General features: G+C 42.0%; 1 protein-coding gene across 4 annotated transcripts in view; it reads left to right on the top strand.

Annotated features, from left to right (window-relative positions):
• The first annotated feature begins 1,378 nt into the window (after positions 1-1,378).
• The window catches only part of KIT (KIT proto-oncogene, receptor tyrosine kinase), a 76,535-nt gene continuing 58,438 nt past the window's right edge, over positions 1,379-19,475 (top strand). For all 4 annotated transcript variants that reach the window (XM_036227931.1, XM_016124288.2, XM_016124287.2 and 1 more), the window contains exon 1: positions 1,379-1,551. In XM_036227931.1, the coding sequence (XP_036083824.1) occupies positions 1,485-1,551 (67 nt within the window). In that variant the 5' untranslated portion in view covers positions 1,379-1,484. The remainder of the gene's footprint in view (positions 1,552-19,475) is intronic.

The following is a 19,475-nucleotide window of genomic DNA, read 5'->3' as shown; positions in this document are numbered from 1 at the left end:
TGAAAATAATTTTTTCTTAAACCAACGTAGGTCCTATTAACATCAAACAGGAGGGCTTTCAATATTAAATAAAGTAGGGGGTGCTGGTTGTTATAAATTTTGGATGCTACTTTAGAGAAGAGTCTAGATGCATCTAAAATGTTCCATTGCTTTTTTTCTGATGGGCACCTCTCATTTATTTTCCGTTCTAAAGCTCTCTGGAGAGGTGTTTTACTGGTTTATTAGAATGCATAGGAAAGCCTCATTATACCTGGAGTTCGTCATAAAATGACTGGGTTTCCCCTCTATTAGCTGTGTGATCTGGGGCCACTTTCAAAACTACAAAAATAAACGTATCGGCTCTATCTACCTTACAAAGCTGTTATTGAGAGGATGAAATAATATTCAGCGTAAGGAGGAACCATAAAACCCTATACAGATACTGTTGTTACCTTGGATAAAGCATTTCTCAGGCAGTGGCACCTGTCTTGAGATTCATTTTACTATTATTCTGCTCCTGGTACAGGCTAAGGCAGCTAAGAGGAACCCCAGGATCCCCACCCCTTTAACTATCGTCCGACAGGCAGAGAAACCATAAAGGAAGCGGGGGGCGGGGGGGTGGGGGGTGCGGGAAGGCGCCCAAAAGGCTTAGTATAACGACTTTGGTGCAAAACGGTTTGCAAACTCCAGTTCCCAGAGTGAACTTCGCAAGGCTCCCCTCCCCACTCCAAAGCCCCAGTCTCCAGAAAAGTCTCGGCAGAAGCTTGTTGGGCGGAGTCCACTGCGACCAATAGAAACCAACAGTGTGGTTAACAGGTTAAGGAGCAGGTGGAGAAACCGAACATGAATTATCTACGTCCTGGCTCAGCCTTTTACCGCGGTACCAGCCGCCACGCTTGCCCCTGACTAACAGGAATGGAGAATATTGAGGTCCAACACCTAATTCCCCTCCCCGCCCCCATTCCTGCCCCCGCACCACCTCCAACACCAGCGACGTCCACCCTTCTCCCTCGGGAGCGTGCTCGAGGGCTGGGAGGGACCTTTATTGTCTGGAGAACACCTGCCAGGTGGCGGTTGGGGTCCTAATGTGCGCGTGATGCCCAGTTTAACAAAGCATGTGGGCAGCACCACCGGGAGCCGCTTCTAGCTGCCCAACCACATCAGAGGGGAGGAGAGGTGGAGAGATGAAGGAGCTCTGAGGTCGGGAGCGGGCAGTAAAGGCTGGGGTGTCCTCTCTGCGGGTTTAGATACTCCCACCTCAGGGAATTAACAGGTCAAAAGAGCTGGGCCAGACGCCGTAGGGAGGGAGCGAGAGGGAGAAAGAGGGAGGGGAGGCGAGGAGGGGCGCCGAGAAGGGGCGTGGCCGGCGCGCAGGGGGAGGGCGCTGGGAGGAGGGGCTGCTGCTCCGCGCTCGCGGCTCTGGGGGCTCGGCTTTGCCGCGCTCGGTGCACTTGGGCGAGAGCTGGAACGTGGAACGGTCCTCGGATCCCAGAGCAGCCTCCGCGATGAGAAGCGCTCGCGGTGCCTGGGGTTTCCTCTGCGTCCTGATCCTCCTGCTCGGCCTCCAGACAGGTGGGAGAGCGCGACGGGTACCGGGGCCGTGACCCCCGCCGCCGCCTGTGCCGCCGAGGGCTCCAACTCGTTGGGGTGTGTCAGGAGAGGTGGCCGCCGGCTCCCAGTGTCCGTGCGTTTCAGCCTCGGAGAACATTCGAGCTTCCCCGGGACACTCCTGCGCCCAGCGTCGCTCACCTGCGGAAGGAGCCCCCAGCTGCTGGGGTTGGGGACCCTGAACTGGGGTCTCCCGGGCATGAGGGTAGCAAGCGGGGTTAGGCGTGAGCGAGGTGAAGGCTGAGGACGCGGGCTGCATGCAAGTTTAGGGTTGCTTTTGTGCAGAGGGTGCGCAGGGCAGAGGCGGGCGGGTCGGGGCTTTGCACCCAGTGCGTTATCTCCGCAGTGCGAGGCGCGGCCGCTGCTTCCTTTTGTTAAAAGTTGCGCGTGTGTGACCGGCGCACTGGAGGACCGGCCCGCAGGTTCTCAGCCGCGCCGAGGGCAAAGTTGGAGAACGTTTTCTTTGCTCTGCAGCTGCTGCTTTCCAACCGTGGGTGCTCTTTGTGCCCCAGAGCTAGGGACCGACCCGCTGTCGCCTCTGCTAGCGGCGCCACCCGTTGACACGAGTCGAAGGCTGCGGCGTTCCCCGCGCCCCGGGTTATGCTTTTGCACCGAGAGCGTTCGCTTCTGGGGCGGGACTCCGCGAACCTAGAGGTGGCGACTACGGGGACAACTTGAGTACGGCGTGTGGAAAGCAGCCGCTAGGTTGCAGACTTTTTGCTTTTGTAAATCTCGTGCTTGAGGCTTGCCCCTTTCTGCCACGGTGCCGTTTCCTGCCACGCGCCTCGGAGCGGCTGGAGGCTGCGTTTGCCGCCTACTCTTGGGGGACGTGGAGACAGTGCGTTGGAACACTGAGGTTCCCGACCCCAGCCACCTCCCGCGCCAGGCCAGAGTGCCGGGGCAGGAAGTCAGGGCTCTGCAAGCCGCGCGAATCGGGGTCTGCGACCTGTGATCGCAGCTCCCTGTTTTCTTTGGGAATTTTGAGATCGCAGCACCGTTTCCCACAGGATTGCTATACTTAAGGGCTTGCCTGAGGTGGGGGATGGAGTGGAACTTTCTGAAAATCTTATATTTTAAAGAAAATTTTATTATATCTACGAGGAAACTTGGGTGCTAAGGTGGAGGAGGAGGATTTGCAGGCTCCTGGAAACCTTCAGTTAGATTCCTGCTCCTTCTTCCCATTTTTCTGGGTGTCACTGGCTGGTGCGTCTGCCAGTGCAGGTGGCCTGACCAACTCCTGCATTGCTCTCTCCCAGGTCATTTAAAAAACAAACAAACAAACAAAAACAACAAAACAAGCCTTTAGGGCTATTCTGATGATATGAAGCTAGAAAGTGAGTCTGAACTGGAATTCAAGGGCTCCAGAGGAAGCATCGCAGTGAACTATTGTGGGACTCTGGACTACCGCTCAATTTTCCTTTAGTCTCAAGATGAAGCCTCCCCCTTCCCGGTCTCCTAAGGCATTGTGAGGTCTTTCCTGTGAGGGAAGAGAGGCCTTGCATCTGGATCCCTGTGAGGTAGGAGAGAGTTCACCAGTAAGTGTCCGGATTCCGTGAAGGTTTTGACCACCTCAGCTTAAAATGACATGTGTGGGCCTTATATCTTTGTGCCTTGGCATTTTTAATTTCAGCTAAGGTACGTGAACCAGCAATAGACAGACCACACAGAATAATTCCCTTTTTAAAAATCGAATGAATCAGTTCCTTCCTTCTTCCTTGTAATTAGCCTGCTCCATCCAGTAGATTTTTGGCAAAGGAAATTTTCAAGTCTGGCTCCTGATTTGAGGTGGGAGTAGGTGAAGTATGGTGCAATGACAAAGTCTTGTGCTGCCCTCTGGTTTTTCTTTTCTTAGCGATTTGATTTATTTATTGGCTGTGTGCCCTTGGACAGGTTGATTAAATTCTGGGGATCCCAGTTTCCTCAAGAGGACAGTAAGGCATCTGCCTCATGAATGATCCTTCGGGTCCAAAATTCTCCTCTTCCAGTGTTCTGAGTATAGACTCTACACTTTTTCTGAACTGTTTCCCTAATTCCTTTCTGCCTCCTTGGCATTCCTCTGCCTCTCCTGGTCACAGGGACCAAGCACTGGTGGTATCCTAATGATCTACCCCTGGTTAAAGCAAGGATATGTGGCTTGTACCGCCCTCTCCTTAGTCCACATGTGTTTACACCTATAGTTTCACTTTGAGGGCTAGGAGGTGCCAATTATGCAGGACTTCCCCCTCCCCCATATTTATTTACAATTCCTGTGCCCAGCTGGATGAACCTGCAGGGAGCAATGAATCATACCTTCCCCTTGTTCCTGCAGGTGTGAGGCTAGAGTCATCCCCAGCAACTGGACACATTCTGGATTATTATCCTACTGGAAATAATATCATGGTCTTGTAAAGGGATTTCGGATAAGTCATTTATCCACATTCTGGTCTTTCCTACTCATCCACACATTTATTCTTATGCCTTTATAAATCATGTATGCTGTGCCCTTGCAACACATTTTCTCTGGTGCCTGAAATTGCACATTACATGTGTATTATACTTAGTTGTTGCTCTTTAATTGGGAACCGTGTACCCAGCCCTGTGCTGGGACCCTTACCTGACATTTTCAGTTCTCTCAACAAGCCCCTGAGGCAGTACTGTCACCATCCCTACCATTTTACAGCTGGAGGAGCTAGCTGAGGATAAATCAGTTTCCAGAATAATCAGCAGTGAAACCTGAGGTTGGTCCCATATGCACATCTATTCACATGACTTACTAGAATCAGTTATAAAGTGAGATTCATTTGAAACTATTTAATGAGTACCTACTATATACCAGGCATTGTTGGAGGTTCTGGGAATACAGGATGGCCAAGGGCTTTACCGTCCCAATTTTTGCGAGAAAGACTTGCGAGAAAGAATTGCCTGTCTAATGATGTCTGAGTTAGAGTGTTCTCAGTCTGAAAGGAAGTAGTCATTGAAGTGAGAGTCATTAAATTATAGCCTCCCTGGAGGTATGTAGGCAGGTGACCCTGAGTATGAAGACTTTAGGTGTTAGCTGTACCATTACAGTTGGTCCCTCAGAAATGAAGATAAGCCATCTCTAAAAGGATGATGTAAGTCAGTTGAAAATTTTTTCCATCCCCCACTCTGAAAAATAAAAAGTGTTTTAGCTAGCATTATGTACTCGTGGCATGCCCGTGAAAGAGAAAACTCCCAGTCATGGGTAATAACCATTGGGCCATTTACCCTTGGTGAGAACGATGAGCTACAAGGGCAGGTTACCACTCACAGCTTTTTATCTCCCAAAACGAATTCCCATCAGGAATGTGCCAAGTATTCTGTGAGCTTCCCTTAGAGAGCATTTATGTACAGATGTTGTTGTGGTGATGGATTTTGCTGCTGTTGTTGACGGCTGCTAAAAGTTGCCCGTAGGATTTTGACTCATTTCCTCAAGTCTCTCCCAGCTGATTAAAGAAAGACACCAGGAAATGGGCTGCAGCGGCCTGAGCAGAATTCTTGAAGCTGAATTGCAGTGTGGGGACCCTTCAAAGGCAGTGGCCATAGCAGCATTTTCTCCAGAATGAATTTAGTTTTTAGCAGTAGACAGGCTAGGACGGGGGGGAGTGCTTTATTTTGTTGTATTCATGTGTGGTGATTTTTACAAAAAAGGCTTGAAAGACATTTGAAGGAATCTTAAAAATGTAAATTTTTATGTGGTTTCTGTAACTTGAGTAGGTATTTTGCTGCAAATCGAGAGTGAGGAGGGGTCTTCAATGGAGTTACCAGAGGTAAAAGTTTGAATTTAGGGCAAATCCAGGATAAATCTTTGTTGAAAGTAGACAAGACTTGTGGGTAAGCCTAATCTAATAGCTCTGATTTCAGACATTTTGGGCAGGAGACAGCCAGCCCATCTTTTGACTTCAAACTCTTAACAAGTAAAGAGAAGTTGTAAACTGATAGTCCATGTTTTGTTTGGCCCCTGTGATGCCTTTTTAGCAAATACTGAGACAATATTTAAAAATATAGAGAATCGATATCAAGATCTCTCAAAGGATGGAAAACTCCGCTCCTTGAGATGGGACCTGTGCTCTTCTGGTTGCTCTAGGCAATACCATGCTCTACTGCCAGCCTTCAGGTGTTATGCCTGCCTGCTTATCATGCTCAGGTAGTTCTATGCAGGCACCTATTGGGAGGAGCACAGGCCTAAGGAGAGAAGACAACCTTGAATTAGTCAGCTAGCTCCATGGCTGACAGTCTTGTGGCCTTGAATGGAGCAAGTTGCTTGACGTTGCTGAATTTCACTATTTCATCCTTGTTTTCTCTCTGATACTTTGGAAAAATTACCTAACCTCTCTGTGCCATAACTGTGTTCCTAAATGTAAAGACTTTAAAATGGTATAGTATATGCTTAATTACCTGTGAGCCATAATTACTATCTGTAAAATATGAATGATTATTATCCCTAAAATTATTCTTATATGACTGCCTTAAAGATTAGAAAGAGATTCTTATAAAGATGCTTGGCACCGGGTCTGGGATAGGACAGGCACCTAATGCATAATGAATTTCACAAGTATGTAGAATTTGACTATTTCTCTTTATAATCCTTTCATGCAGTTACCAATAAGTACTAACTTGACAGATTTTAAAATGAAACAAACTTTAATTTTTGTCTTGAGTTTTATATAACTTTTGACATAACAGTTGGGAATCACTAATCTTAGAGATTGAACAGACCTTGGACTTTTTTTCACCAGGAAGGGAAAAAACCCAGATTTCTCCAATGCAAACATTCAGACCTGTTAATTTCTCCATTCATATTATACTTTAGCCTTTATGCTTACACTTTGGTTATGACATAGTTTTGTTAGATCTCTTCCAATGCATACCACTCTGACAGCTAGGTTTTCAAAACTTGCAAAGTTTGAAGTTTAAGCTAATTTTTATTCAGGGCCTGTTGCATCAGTGTTAAGAGCTTCGGCTCTGATATTGACAACCTGGGTTCTTATCCAGTCCACTACTTGCCAGCAGCTGTGTGATCTGGGTAAGACCTTTTAGTTCTCTTACACTTTATTTCCTCATCTGTAAAATGGGCATGATGGCATAGGGCTACTGAAAGGAGTAAATGAGATTGTGCATATAACATGCCTAGCAGTGTCCCTCACAGGGAAAGCATGCCATTCTGAAGCTAATTAGGCTGATTTTGTTTCTCTTTCCACTTAGTCTCTTAAGAAAAAAATTGGAAATGGTTTAAAACCAGATTATATAAAAGCTGTTTTTAGTATTAAAATGAAGCGTATATATTTAATATATAGTTTTTTCTTTCTTTCTTTCTTTCTTTCTTTCTTTCTTTCTTTCTTTCTTTCTTTCTTTCTTTCTTTCTTTCTTTCTTTCTTTCTTGCCTGCTTTCTTTCCTTCCTTCCTTCCTTCCTTCCTTCCTTCCTTCCTTCCTTCCTTCCTTCCTTCCTTCCTTCCTTTCTTTTTAAACCCGCAGTTAGTGGCAATGTATATTTCTCTCGCTGGCTCTTTATTTAACCTTATTCTTGGCCTGCTGTCCACCAAAGGGGATACAGATCTCTGGATAAAAGTTTAGGAGGGGAAAAATCTGTAAATGACTGTTTTCTTAAGGTGACTAAGGAAATGTAGCTCACATGGGGTCCATGAACCTTGTTACCTTATAAAGTAGCATCGAAAGCTCCTTGAGAGTAAGGAACTTTTCCATGACTGCTTTACCTAGGAGTGAAAAACCAAGCTGAACTTGACCATTGTCCTGGGCTGGACACTCAGTGGTTCTCAGTAAGTATTGGTTTAACATCTCTCCTCTTTTTTCAGCACTTGCATAGCACTTTGAACATAGTAAATGCTCAGTAAACATTTAGGATTTAGTTTAACAAAGGTTTATCTATCATTCTCTATGCCTTGGTCTTTGCACATGGACTCTAGGTACTGGCTAGGGGTGAGAGAGGGACAGGGTAAGACTGCCACTGATTCAAAGTAGAATTGCCATCTTAAGAAGTGCCAAGTGCTTGGGCAGGATTTCAGAGGATAGGTATTTCTGTCTTGGTGGGTAGGTGATAGACATCAGGGGTAGTAAAAGTGTCCATGTAGGAGATAATATTTGAGATTAATTTCTGCAACTTAAAAGGGGGTGGAACATCTGTAGTTGAGGCTTCAACTGGAAAAAGCTACAGAAACAGGAAATAAGACATGAAGATCTTATTTGAGGCTTGTCTAATCTTTCAATTGGTGTGATGGCTGGGGGTAGGGAGCTGTGGGGTATGGAAGGGTGGACTCTGGCCAGCCTCATGGAGCTTTGGAGGGAGGGTATATTTAGTGTTGAGTTTGGTTCAGATTCTGAAAACAGCTTTGAAGTAAAGGCTAAGTTGGAGGTGACCCAGTAGTGGCCTTTACTAGTCCAGGGGTTTGCTTACTAGTTCAGGGCTTCTTGCTCCACCATTCTCCAAGGTTAAGCCCACTCCTCAACTGTGTCAGAAAATTTAGATACTCCCTTACTTTGAGCAGCCAAGACTAAGGGAAGTGTGTGTGTGTAAATTTTAGTAAAATACACATAAAATAAAATTTACTATCTTAGCCATTTTTGGGTGTATAGTTCAGTTATGTATATTCACATTATTTTGCAACCCATCTCTAGAACACTGTCTATCATGCACAACTGAAACTTTGTATCCATTAAACACAAACTCCTATTCTTCCCTCCCTCAGCCTCTGGACACCGTCATTCTGCTTTTCCCCTCTATGAATATGACTAGTCTAGGGACCTCATATAAATGGAATCATTCAGCATTTGTCTTTGTGACTGGCTTATTTCACTTAGCATTATGTCCTCAAGGTTCATCCATGTTGTAACATATATCAGGATTTTTTTCCCAAGGAAGTGTGTGTGTGTGTGTGTGTGTGTGTGTGTGTGTGTGTGTAGATAGATATATATCACATATTATCCGTTATCCATCAATGGACCCCCTTCGTAGGCTTCCCCCTTTGGGCTATTATGAATAATGTTTCTATGAAGATGGATGTACAAATATCTAAGGGAGAGTTTCTGAGGGGCCTCAGGATGGTTAATCTCATGGCTGAGAGCTGTGTTCATGGGGAGCTGGACAGAGGAATGATCAAACTTTTTAGAGGACCTCTGGCTAAAGGGGTAAGTGCCTGTGTATTAGGGTGCATGCTCTGGAAAGAAAGGAGACCACCTAAGAGACAGGAGGAAGATAAAGGTAGCAGACTTAATTTACTTTGGATGTGTCTGGCACTGATGAGATTGAGGGGAAGAGGAACGGGAGTTATTGCTGGTGTGAGTAACTGGGCGAACTGGTGGTATGGTGGGATTAATGGAAATAAAGCCTATTCGAGGGGGGCGAATATGATGCTGGACTCTTCTGTGTTTGTTCATTGATTATGTACAGGCTAAATTTACTTGAAATTCAATTCCACAGACATGATGGTAGATATAAATGAAATTCTTCTTAGGGTTAGGTTCATGTAAGAAACAAAACTAAACCCCAAAGGTCATAGAATATGGCTCTATAATATGGTAGGATTTGGGGATTATGAAGAATTGTGTGTTGTGTACCACTCATATAAGTACCAGTCATATAATGAAACATAAATCTTCATGAAAAAAATATATAGTCAGAAAATAATCCTGCATTTCTCCTCTGCATTAGGCCATTTAAAAAGTATGTTTATTGGTTTTCTCAGAGAACAAAATGGACATTTTGGATACAGAAGAGGACATAGGGTTGATTAAAGCTTTGGGAAATAGTCCCTTTGAAGGAAATTTAAATTGGATTTATTAAACCTGGAGAAGATAAGGTGAAGGAAAGTTGAGTGAATGGCAGTCTTCAAATATTTGTAGTGTGTGAGTGAAGAATGAGACACAATAGAGCAGTTTAAATTGCCCCAGAAGGAAATTGCGATTTATTTATTTTTGGGGGGGAAAATTCTTTGATTGAGAGAGTTGGAAATAACTTTATTGCGTTACTAGACCGAGTTATAGGGTCTTTGCTGCAGGTATGAGGAAAGCCAAATAATTGTCATTTGAAATGGTTAGGTCCTATCCACCTCAGTTGGATTGATGACCTTTTAAGGGCCTGTCTGAAATCTTTTCTAAATAAAATACCTAGCTCTTTTCTTCACTTTCTTGGTGCTGGGGTAGAGTGTTTCTCATAAATTCTGGGTGGACTCTAACATGATTCACTACTCTTTTCACAATTTTTGGCTATATTGAAAATAGCCAGTGAAGAACCCACAGCCTAAAAATGGATTATTGATCTGTTGGGGGTAGGGGTCTAACTACAGAATGAATTGTGCGATATGATAATTAAGCTGAGTGCCAAAATAAGAAAAACAAAAGGAAGTTCGAGGTCTGGAGAAGTCCATAACCTATCATAATTAGCCCTAACCTAAAAGTAATTGTGCTCTGTGATCACCCAGCTGACTGATTATTTTGAGATAGAGCCAGCCATGCTGTATGTCGACTGAAAGATCTGCAAGCGTGAAGGAAGTCCTTTTCCCTTGATTACTCAGGGATGGATTGTTCACTGTGTGACTTACCCACCACCCTGACTTCCCTTCCCACCTGTCCTTTCCCTTTGGTCATTTCATGGTCATGGCTCATAAGAGATGAGCCACAGTAGGGGAAGATGGTAGAAATGAAATTGCAATTCAACAGCTTCTAGTTGTTTACACCAGGGGGTCCTAACCCCCGGGCCCCCAGCAGACCAGGTACAGTCTGTGGCCTCTTAGGAACCGGGCTGTATAGGAGGAGATCTGGCAGGCAAACAAGAGAAGCTTCATCTGTATTTGTGGCTGCTCCCCAGTGCTAGCATCACTGCCTCAGCTCCACCTCAGATCATCAGGTATTAGATTCTTATAGGAGCATTGGTCGCTGGTGCCAAAAAGATTGGGGTGCTGGTTTATACTGTTTCAAGCCTGTCACGTTGAAATATATGATGATTTCTGACATGTGATTCCTGGCTTTAAGGAGCCTAGGATCTGTGGGAAGTTAAGTGCTGGGTAGATGCTAAAGTAGTAAGATTTGTAGTAAGATTTAAATAACAGTCCTGGTCCAGAAGCTAGGACCCATATTCATTACCATTGGTTTGGAGGGATGGGTATCACTTCCTTAGTAAAATGGCTAATTTAAAGGAAGATCTGGGACCCGAGTTGGTCAGGGTGTCAACAGCAAAGGCAAAGGGTTGCAGTTAGCCCAGACTCCTGTAGAAAGAATCTCTGTGGAGACTAGTAGAAGATGAGATGGGATCATTTTTAGGTACTTGCATTTATATTCTTCAGTAATTGCTGTATTTCCTACAATGCCATATGTGATAAGATTTGTGTAAGTGTAATCTGGTCAATTAGTTGCTTACTTGGAAATAACTTTAAAAAATGGAAAAGTACAGATCTCACTTTTGCATTTGTTACATATATTGTATGCATAATGCAAATCCAGAGGTCTGAGAATATGTACTTTTTGTTGCTTTTAAGTCTAGGGCTAATTACAGTCCTCAACCTGCCTACTCTGTTACCCCCAGCCAAGATCATAGGTTTTGTAGACTCACCATCTGATAGGCAATAGATGATCTTCGATTCTCTATTTATTAACAGATTTTAAATATTTAATAAAATTATAAACCGAGTATTTAGCAGTCTGCATAAATTCATTTATTAAAACAAACAAGCAAACCCAGACCAAACCAGCAACAAGGAAAACCCCCAAGACTTGATAAGGGTCCTGTGTGGCTTAGGACTTCTTGAGATTCCACTCTGGGTTCCCCAGCTTTCAATAGAAGGTAATTATGGGCACTGTCACTGCTCACTGCTTTGGGGAGGAGTTGGCTGTGGGAGGCACACATCTATCATTTGAGTAAAAGGTGTAAGTGATGGCACTTGCCAAGGAATGCCTTGCTCTTGACTGAGGGTTAGGGGGCAGTAGGGTGGGGGAGTGCAGATAAATAATAAGGAAAGTGAGAAGAGCAGAAATCCTTACTCCTTATATCTTTTTTTTTTCTTTCTTTCTTTCTTTTTTTTTTTTTAGTGATGCAAACCATTTAGCTACATTGCGTTTACCTCAGGTGACTCAGGTGATATCAGGGGGGTGTTAAAAAATTCTTCAAAACAACCCTGGGCTGCTAGTAATTTATATATGATGGCCTAAGTAGACTCTTAAGAAGAGGATTGATTGCTTTGCAGAGTTAGAACAATGGGGGCTTTATTACAAAGAACTTGGGAAATTATCTGGTGTCTCCTTTTATTGGAAGGAAGTATTTATAAGTAGGGATTTAATGTAGATTTGGCTTCTGGAGAAAACATTTGTGGTGATTTTAGAAGTACGTTAGGTGGCTACTAGCATTGGCTATCTGTTAATTTGGCTAGTGCCCATTTATAAGAAAACTAGATTTAATGTTTTTTAAAAAAATGAGAATTACTCTACTGGGAAAGACTATGGGTACTCTGAAAGTGATAACAATTTTTTTTTTTTTTTTTAGTTTGTAAAATGTTTAACTGCATTTTCATTCTAATTTTCCCAAGGTACATTTCTTTTTTAATCGCTGACATTGATTGAAGGTACCTCGAGAAGATTTCACTTTAAGAAATGGCCTGGTAAAACCACATAGACTTGTCTTTAGGATTTTTGTCATTAAATTAAACCAGGATTCTTAATCCAAACTATGTCTTTAGAATAGCCACTTGAAAAATGGTTAATTAGGATGTTTGAATGTTTTTTTACTTATTTTAGTATAGTTGGTGTATTTATTGAAGAGAAATAGTAGACAAGTTTCTAGCTCAACTGAAATGCTTGAGTTTTATAAAAAAGAATCCCCCCTCCTGCTTTTTAAAATAAACTAGCATATGTATAAGGGCTTATGCATTTTTGAGTAGATCTGAATGTGTAGCCTAATTTACATTCCAGCATTTTCAAGGAATGTTATTTAAAATGATCACCTTAGTTTCAGAATGACTACCTTCTAAAGAGAGGCTGGCCAAGGGGGTGGATGTTGGAAGAGCTAAGCTGTGGCCTGCCATCAGGTGAGGAGGTAGTCCAAGACTAGATGCCTTTGGCTTCTGTCTCTATACGGGAGAACTGGAGCACCAGCTCTGGCCATACTATTGTAGTGCTTAAGATTTACAGCTTCATTCTACTGGTACCTTCTAGTATCTTTTAAACTGACCCTATACCAGGAATTCATGTTTGTTCACAAATAATTATTCAAGTATGCGAGGTATAGCAGTGAGTACACCAGGCAAAAACCTTTATCCTCTTGGGGCTAATGTTCTAGTGAGTTCTTTTTATCTCATGAGCCCAGGCCCACAAAGTGGCCCCCTCCCCCCCCAAAATTGTCTAGGGTCTCACAGAAAGCAACTTAATTTAGATTTATTTCAGTTCTGTATTATGGTCAATTAAGGAAGGAAGCAGAAGAGTCAGGAGGGCTTGGGTTCAAGAATGGGGAAAGAGGGGATAGAGAAGGCAAACTAGGAGAACAGGGAAGGAAGAAAGGTGGACAGGGACTCCGTAGGAGCTTTTTGAGATGTCACTTGAGTTCTGTCTGTCACCGGCCCTGCCCTAGGAAGGGCTGAGTGCTCCCCACTGTTCCAGCTTTTCATTGCTTCAGCGTTTGTAACTTAAGAGCGCTGAGCCTCTTGAGCAGGTGTTTCTGATGTAGGACTTACCGAAGCGCCTTGAATGTGTGCAACACCAGGAGATGCAGACAGGTGTCTTCACTTTCAGGATGTCGTGGAACCAGCCCTTAATGTGCCGAAGCGTGTTGTTAGTCTGTAGGTTTGGAACCATCTTTCTCAGAGTGCACCGGAATGCTTTTTCACAGCTCAGAGAGATGCTTTAGGGGTCCAGGCTGAATGCTCTTCAGTATGTCTCCAAGGATTAAAGGTTATGCGCCTCCTTTTTAAATTCTTTCACCTTTCTTCTTGTTAAAATTTGATCATTTTTGGTTTTCATAATAACCATGTTCCACTGGTAGCACTTTGTGTCTGACAAAAGCACCATTTAGCCACCATCACTCCTACTGCATATCACATTTCAACTCTCCTGTCACTGTAGCTGGCCTGGGTGAGGTGACATTAGGTTTACTTTTTGCATTTTGGCCTTACGGTGACCTTTCAGAGGCCCATGATGTGAAAAGCCATTCAGTTTCAAATCAAAGACTGACTTCCCAAAATGAGAATTGACACTGTTTAATTACTTAGGGCTGGAAGGTTCCTTCTCTATCAGTTCTTGGCGTGGAGTAGGACTCCTGCCTTTGGTGCTGTTAGTGTTGATCCTCGGGAAGCAATCTAAGATAAAGACTGTCTAGGGACTGAAAGAGGTGCCCTCCTGAGTTGTGGGCAGGAAGGTGTCCCCAGTGACCACAGCTTTGCTTGAAGGCATTAAGGAGAATTCCTCAGCCACTTGGTAGGATGTCAGGTGACTATTTGATGAAGTACCAGATTTAGGTTTACAAGTAGGAGTACTTTAATAATTATGACATCGGTTGCTTTAAAGTACTTGCCCTAGGTTTGAGGAAAGACTAATGTTTCTAAACCAGAGAATTCTTTTCATCTACTGTAATAACCTATTGTTGGGGGTGAGAATTTCAGGGCCTAAATTTAAATAGGTCCTGTTTAAGTGTGCTATTAGTTGAGACTAGGGGAAGATAAAACAAAAAAGTTGGGGACCTGTGACTTCTAGGTGGTTCCCTATTACAAGCCATTTTATTTCAAGATGGAGGAACTGAACCTCACATTAACTTAAAAATTATGTGTGTGTGTGTGTGTGTGTGTGAGAGAGAGAGAGATGTGAACATTTCTCACAGAGAGAATAGTGTAATGAACCCACATATAAACCCATTATCCAGCTTCACCAGTTAGATCACCATCCAGTCTTTCTGCTTTCCTTCCATTCATTTCATTCTCCTATTATTTTGAAGCATATCTAAAGTATCATAGAATTTTTTTAAAAAAACATTTTCAGTATGCAGCTCTAATATACAGACTCCTTTCTCTAAAATAATGATAATGCCAATGTCAAACCCTTCCAAATAAATATAACTCCACAACTGAGTATTCAGTATTCGCATTTCTCCTATTAAAAATAAATACACAAATATATGAATATTTGGTAGAATCCAAACAAGGTCTGCACATTGTAATCGATTGATATGGACTTTAAGTCATTTCTTATTTATAAGTCCTATTGTCCCCTGTTTTTGTTGAAGAAGCTGAGTATTTGTCCTGGGCAGTTTTTCAGTCTGAATTTTGCTGATTACATTCCTCTGGTCTCTGTATAAATTGGTGGTTAGGCTTGATCATATTCAGGTTTGATTCTTAATTTAAAGAAATTTTTTTATTCACATAACATACAATTAAACATTAAAAAAAATTTACCTATCTCTCACCTCACTCCTCTTTGGCAATTATCAGCTTGTTCTCTGTATCTATGGGTCTTTTTCTGTTTTGTTTATTGTTTTTTCCACATTCCACATATATGATTTTAAAACAAGACTACTGAATAGATGCTGTGTTCTGCTATTCTATTTTCTCCCCCCCCCCTTTTGGTATACCATTGGGTACTTAAAAAGATGTGTATTTTTTAATGGTTGCCTTTATACTGATACCTTTAACTAATACCCTTGGTTTGCTCCTTATGAGGGGCTCTTTTTTATTGTTTTCCTAATAGAGGTAGCATTTAAATTAGCTAGTAAGTAGTCTGTTCCTTCCTCTCCCTTTTTTTCCCCCCTACGTTGGGATTTACTATCTATCTATCTATCTATCTATCTGGCAGTCAGCTAGCATATTCTGCTTTTCAGATATGTACTTCAGTGTCCCCTAATTTTTCTGATAGCTGTACTAAAATTACTTCATCAGAATATATAGCCATCATATGCTCTACTATCTCCTTTGTTACTACTAGCCTTAGTTCTGCAAGTACATATATATTTAATGCTTGCCACTAGTTCTTATGTCCTTTCTTTCCTGACATTTTGGTTTTCCAAAGCTCATTCTTTATTATATGCCTCAGGAAGAAGCACCTATGGGAAGTATTTCCTAAATTATATGTTCACAACAGTTTGTCTGTAGCCTTTATACTTTTTAAAAGTCAGTTTGACCGATATGTAAATCCTTGGCCCATCTTTTCTTTGCTCAAGTATCTTGAGTATTTTATTGTGTCATCTTTTGCCATAAAGTGTAGTCAAAGTCAGCTGATAATCTGATTTTCTTTCCTTCACATTTAACTTGGTATGTTTGCCCAGATATTCGAAGGAATATTTTTTACCTTTATTCTTTGAAATCTAGTAGTTTTATAGCATTGGCTGCTCTGGGTTGATTTTTTTTTTTTCCAGGGACATGATGTGCCTTTAATATGTAATTTCAAATGTTCTTTTCTTTTAGTGACGTTTTTCTTGTAATATAACTTTTGCTATTCATTCCAGTCTTCTTTGTTGGCTTTAGAAACTCCCAATACATGTCTATGAGATCTTCTTTGCCTATCTTCTATATCGATCCCTTTCAAATCCTTTTAATGTTTTTATAATTTGTCCGAATTAAAAATTTTTTCCTCCTTTCCATCTTCTAGTTCTTTTAAGGTACTATTCATTTTATTTGCATTTGTTTTCTTTTTCTTTACCCTTCATATATAAAATGATTTTTTTTCCTTTTCTAATTCTTAGTTCTTGCCTTCATTTTCAAACCTTACTTTTCTCCAGTCAACTGATCTCTGGGTTTTAAAATTCCGATTTATGCTGTTCATTGTAAATTCTTTTATTTATTTAATTTCTTTTAGATCATTTAAAAATATTAGTTTATAGTTTTCATTTGATTTGTGTCTTCCTGGTTTGATTTTATTATCTATACTAGGGATGGCATTCTGTTCCTTATTTTTTCTTTATATAATTATTTGGAATTTGGAATTCAACTGTGATTCTTTTCTGTTGTTCACTGTGAGTTTTCCTATATTTTCAGTAGGGCCAACATAGCTCTTCTAGCTTCACAGTTCTAGAGAACCTACTTGTTTTCATGAGGTGGTAAAAATTATCGACTCTACTTTTCTACATCCTAAGACCTCATTTTTTGTTTTCAATCCCCCTCCCTACCCATCTGACCTTCTTTTTCCTTTGCCCCTATTTTGCTCATCTTATATTCATCCCCAGCATTTTCTCTTCAGTATGGGGCTTTGTTAGTTTGTAGGGATCAGACCCTCCCCCCACCCCCCCCCAGAATATTCCAGATATTAGACATACATGGGTCACAGTCCCCTCTGCACTGACTGGTGAAATTGGAGTCTGCAGGGTCCTCTGCCAGTTTCTGTGGGTGTTCAGAATGGCTCTGAGGACTCCAGTAAGTACCTAACGGCAGTTTGTGAAGCTGTTGGTAGCTTGTCCCCAGGCCTCAGATAAAGGGTTGGGGGAGGGGGCGGGGGGGGGGACCTTATCACCTACCTTTATTATAGCTGTTGTCCTTTTTGATTCTGCTCTGTTTGTCTGTTTTTAAGGTTATGATAGGGGCACATTTGAGAGATCGAATAGTTATTTTGTCACCACTATCTGGCCAGAATCTATATGGACTTTTATACAAAATTTGGTAACCTCAGAGTCTACCAAATTGGGACCAAAGTAGCAGTCTCGAAACATTAAATCCCTGGTAGCTACCTTTAAAAATAATTTTCTTCTAAAATAAGTTACTAAAAACATATTGGAGAGAGTAAAGTTAGTGGTCATAGACTATCTGAAAACTGGAATCGAACACTTTATGTATGGCCTGCCTAGCGTTTACTTTCTAAGCTGATTGTTTGTGATAAAAATGTAGTGGTTGAAATCATCTGAGTACCAGGAAGTTCATATCTGAACTATTGTTTCTGAGGAAAATGTATAAAAAGTGACAGACTTTTGCTATTGTTTGTTTGATGTGACATTCCTTGAGTACAGAAAGAGATAATACTAATTTATAGCTTAAAAGCTTTAAACCTCATGTATATTTTTAATATCATCTAATAAAGATAAAATCATTACTAAATTAGGTGCATTTTTCTCCTTCAGCCAGTGAAAAATTTGCATATCTCTAATTATAGTGATTTGAAAAAAAAAATTGTTGCCAGGGCTTGACATAATATTAATTTAGATTTCCAAAAATACTAAATTTCCTTCCTCCAATTTGAGTTTCCTCCAGTTGGCCATTGATTTAAATTACATACTAAAAGGTTACAATTTTAGAATTGGCCTCTTTCTCCCCCTGCTTTTAGGGATAGCCATTATTCTAAAGCCATATAAGGAAGGGGTAAAACTTTCTCAATGGACATATTGGAAACTTTGTTTTTTTTTTTTTTAATTATGGAGAATAGAGCAAGAGTGTTTTCAGACATTTCTACAAAGAGATTGAGAAGAAATCATTTCAAATACAGGGCTGGTCATTAAGAATTCTTTACAGAAAGGAAGCAGGCTTAATGTATTGCTCTAAGTGAATGTCACCCAAGAAAAATTAAGGGAAAAGTGAACACTCATTAAGCAAATTGACCAGCAAGTGTTCTGATGAATGTTGCAATGAATTTGAATAAACTAATTTTGTCCATTAGTGTGCTTTTAGACCAATGTGATTGTTTTGGTCTAATTATTTTTTATTTTGTTTATTCAAATGTAGAATGGCTACAGAATTAACCATTGCTGCAATTATCTGATTAGCAATTTAGGAAATTGGTGAATGGTATCGGACTACTCACCAAGAAATGTCATATTTGATATTTCGTGCAGCCATGTGCATGAACACTTATTGTCTAAGAGAAGCCTGTGCTATCTTCTGTGTCTCACCCACTGCGAATGGGAGCTCAGAGGCCCTCACTGGATTAGCATGGCCTGTAGACGTGGGCTCTGGGCCCTCAGATGTAGTGTACCAGATTGAGGTCTGATGTGCTGCAGAAGTTGTCTTTGCCACCCAGTGTCACTATTCTGGAGTCCTGTCGCTGTGACTGGTGAATTCTGCAACATTTCCCACTTTTAAAGCTTGGGGATTCGAGAAATCTGTGCCTGAGTGGCTGCCAAAGCTTGTCAGGGGGACCCAGTGCGAGGCCGATTTCTAGGTGTAAAAGCCAGGCAGATTTGCTCACTCAAGAAAATCTGTTTTTGCAGGTTTGCTTTGAGTTCCAAGATACAGATACTCTTAAGATTTTTTTTTTTTTTTTTTTTCCCTGCACTAATGTCTTGGGTTTCTTCTAGCTGCCTGTCTTTTTGGGGGGAGGGGAGTAACTGGTTCTCCAAGTGGGGGCCTGGACCAGCAGCAGTAGCATCACCTGAGACTTCATACGTGCACTCTCCCACCCCACTCCAGACCTACTGAAACTGGAAACTCTGGGCGCAGCAGTCCATTTTAACAAGCTCTCCAGGTGATTCTGGTACAGGCTAAAGTTGAGAACTGCTGGCTGAGTGCAAAAACTATAGGCCTTTGTCACAGCATTGGGCTATGATAGTTAAATTAAAGCTTCTGCAGTCTCAAGTGTCAGACAAGGGTGCAATTCTTAGTTCTCCTTCTGTGCACTAGAAAGATAGAGGTGAGTTTCAGTTAGTCCAGACAGGAAAACAGACAATTGTAGTACTGTGGGACAGTGCCTCAGTAGACTGCAAGAGGCCTTCAGAAAACATGCATATGCATGGGAGCAGGGACTGGAAGGCCCCTCTAGAGGTGGTATTTAAAAAGGACAAAATGATCATGTCTCTCCCTGATTAAAACCTTTCAGAGACTTCTCAGAGCTCTTCGAATAAGGTTTGTGTGTGCAGATCCTATCTATGGCCTCCAGTGTCTCCTTTTAAAGTCCGTTTTGCACATAGAACCTGCCTTGTCCTTTGCGCAGTGCTTTCTTACTCCTTAATGTTCTGCTCCTTCCAGCACTGCCAGGGGCACCAGTTTCC

Source organism: Rousettus aegyptiacus, unplaced genomic scaffold (genome assembly GCF_014176215.1).
Source record: "Rousettus aegyptiacus isolate mRouAeg1 unplaced genomic scaffold, mRouAeg1.p scaffold_m13_p_10, whole genome shotgun sequence".
Classification (NCBI taxonomy): domain Eukaryota; kingdom Metazoa; phylum Chordata; class Mammalia; order Chiroptera; family Pteropodidae; genus Rousettus; species Rousettus aegyptiacus.
This window is presented reverse-complemented; position numbering and strand designations above follow the sequence as displayed.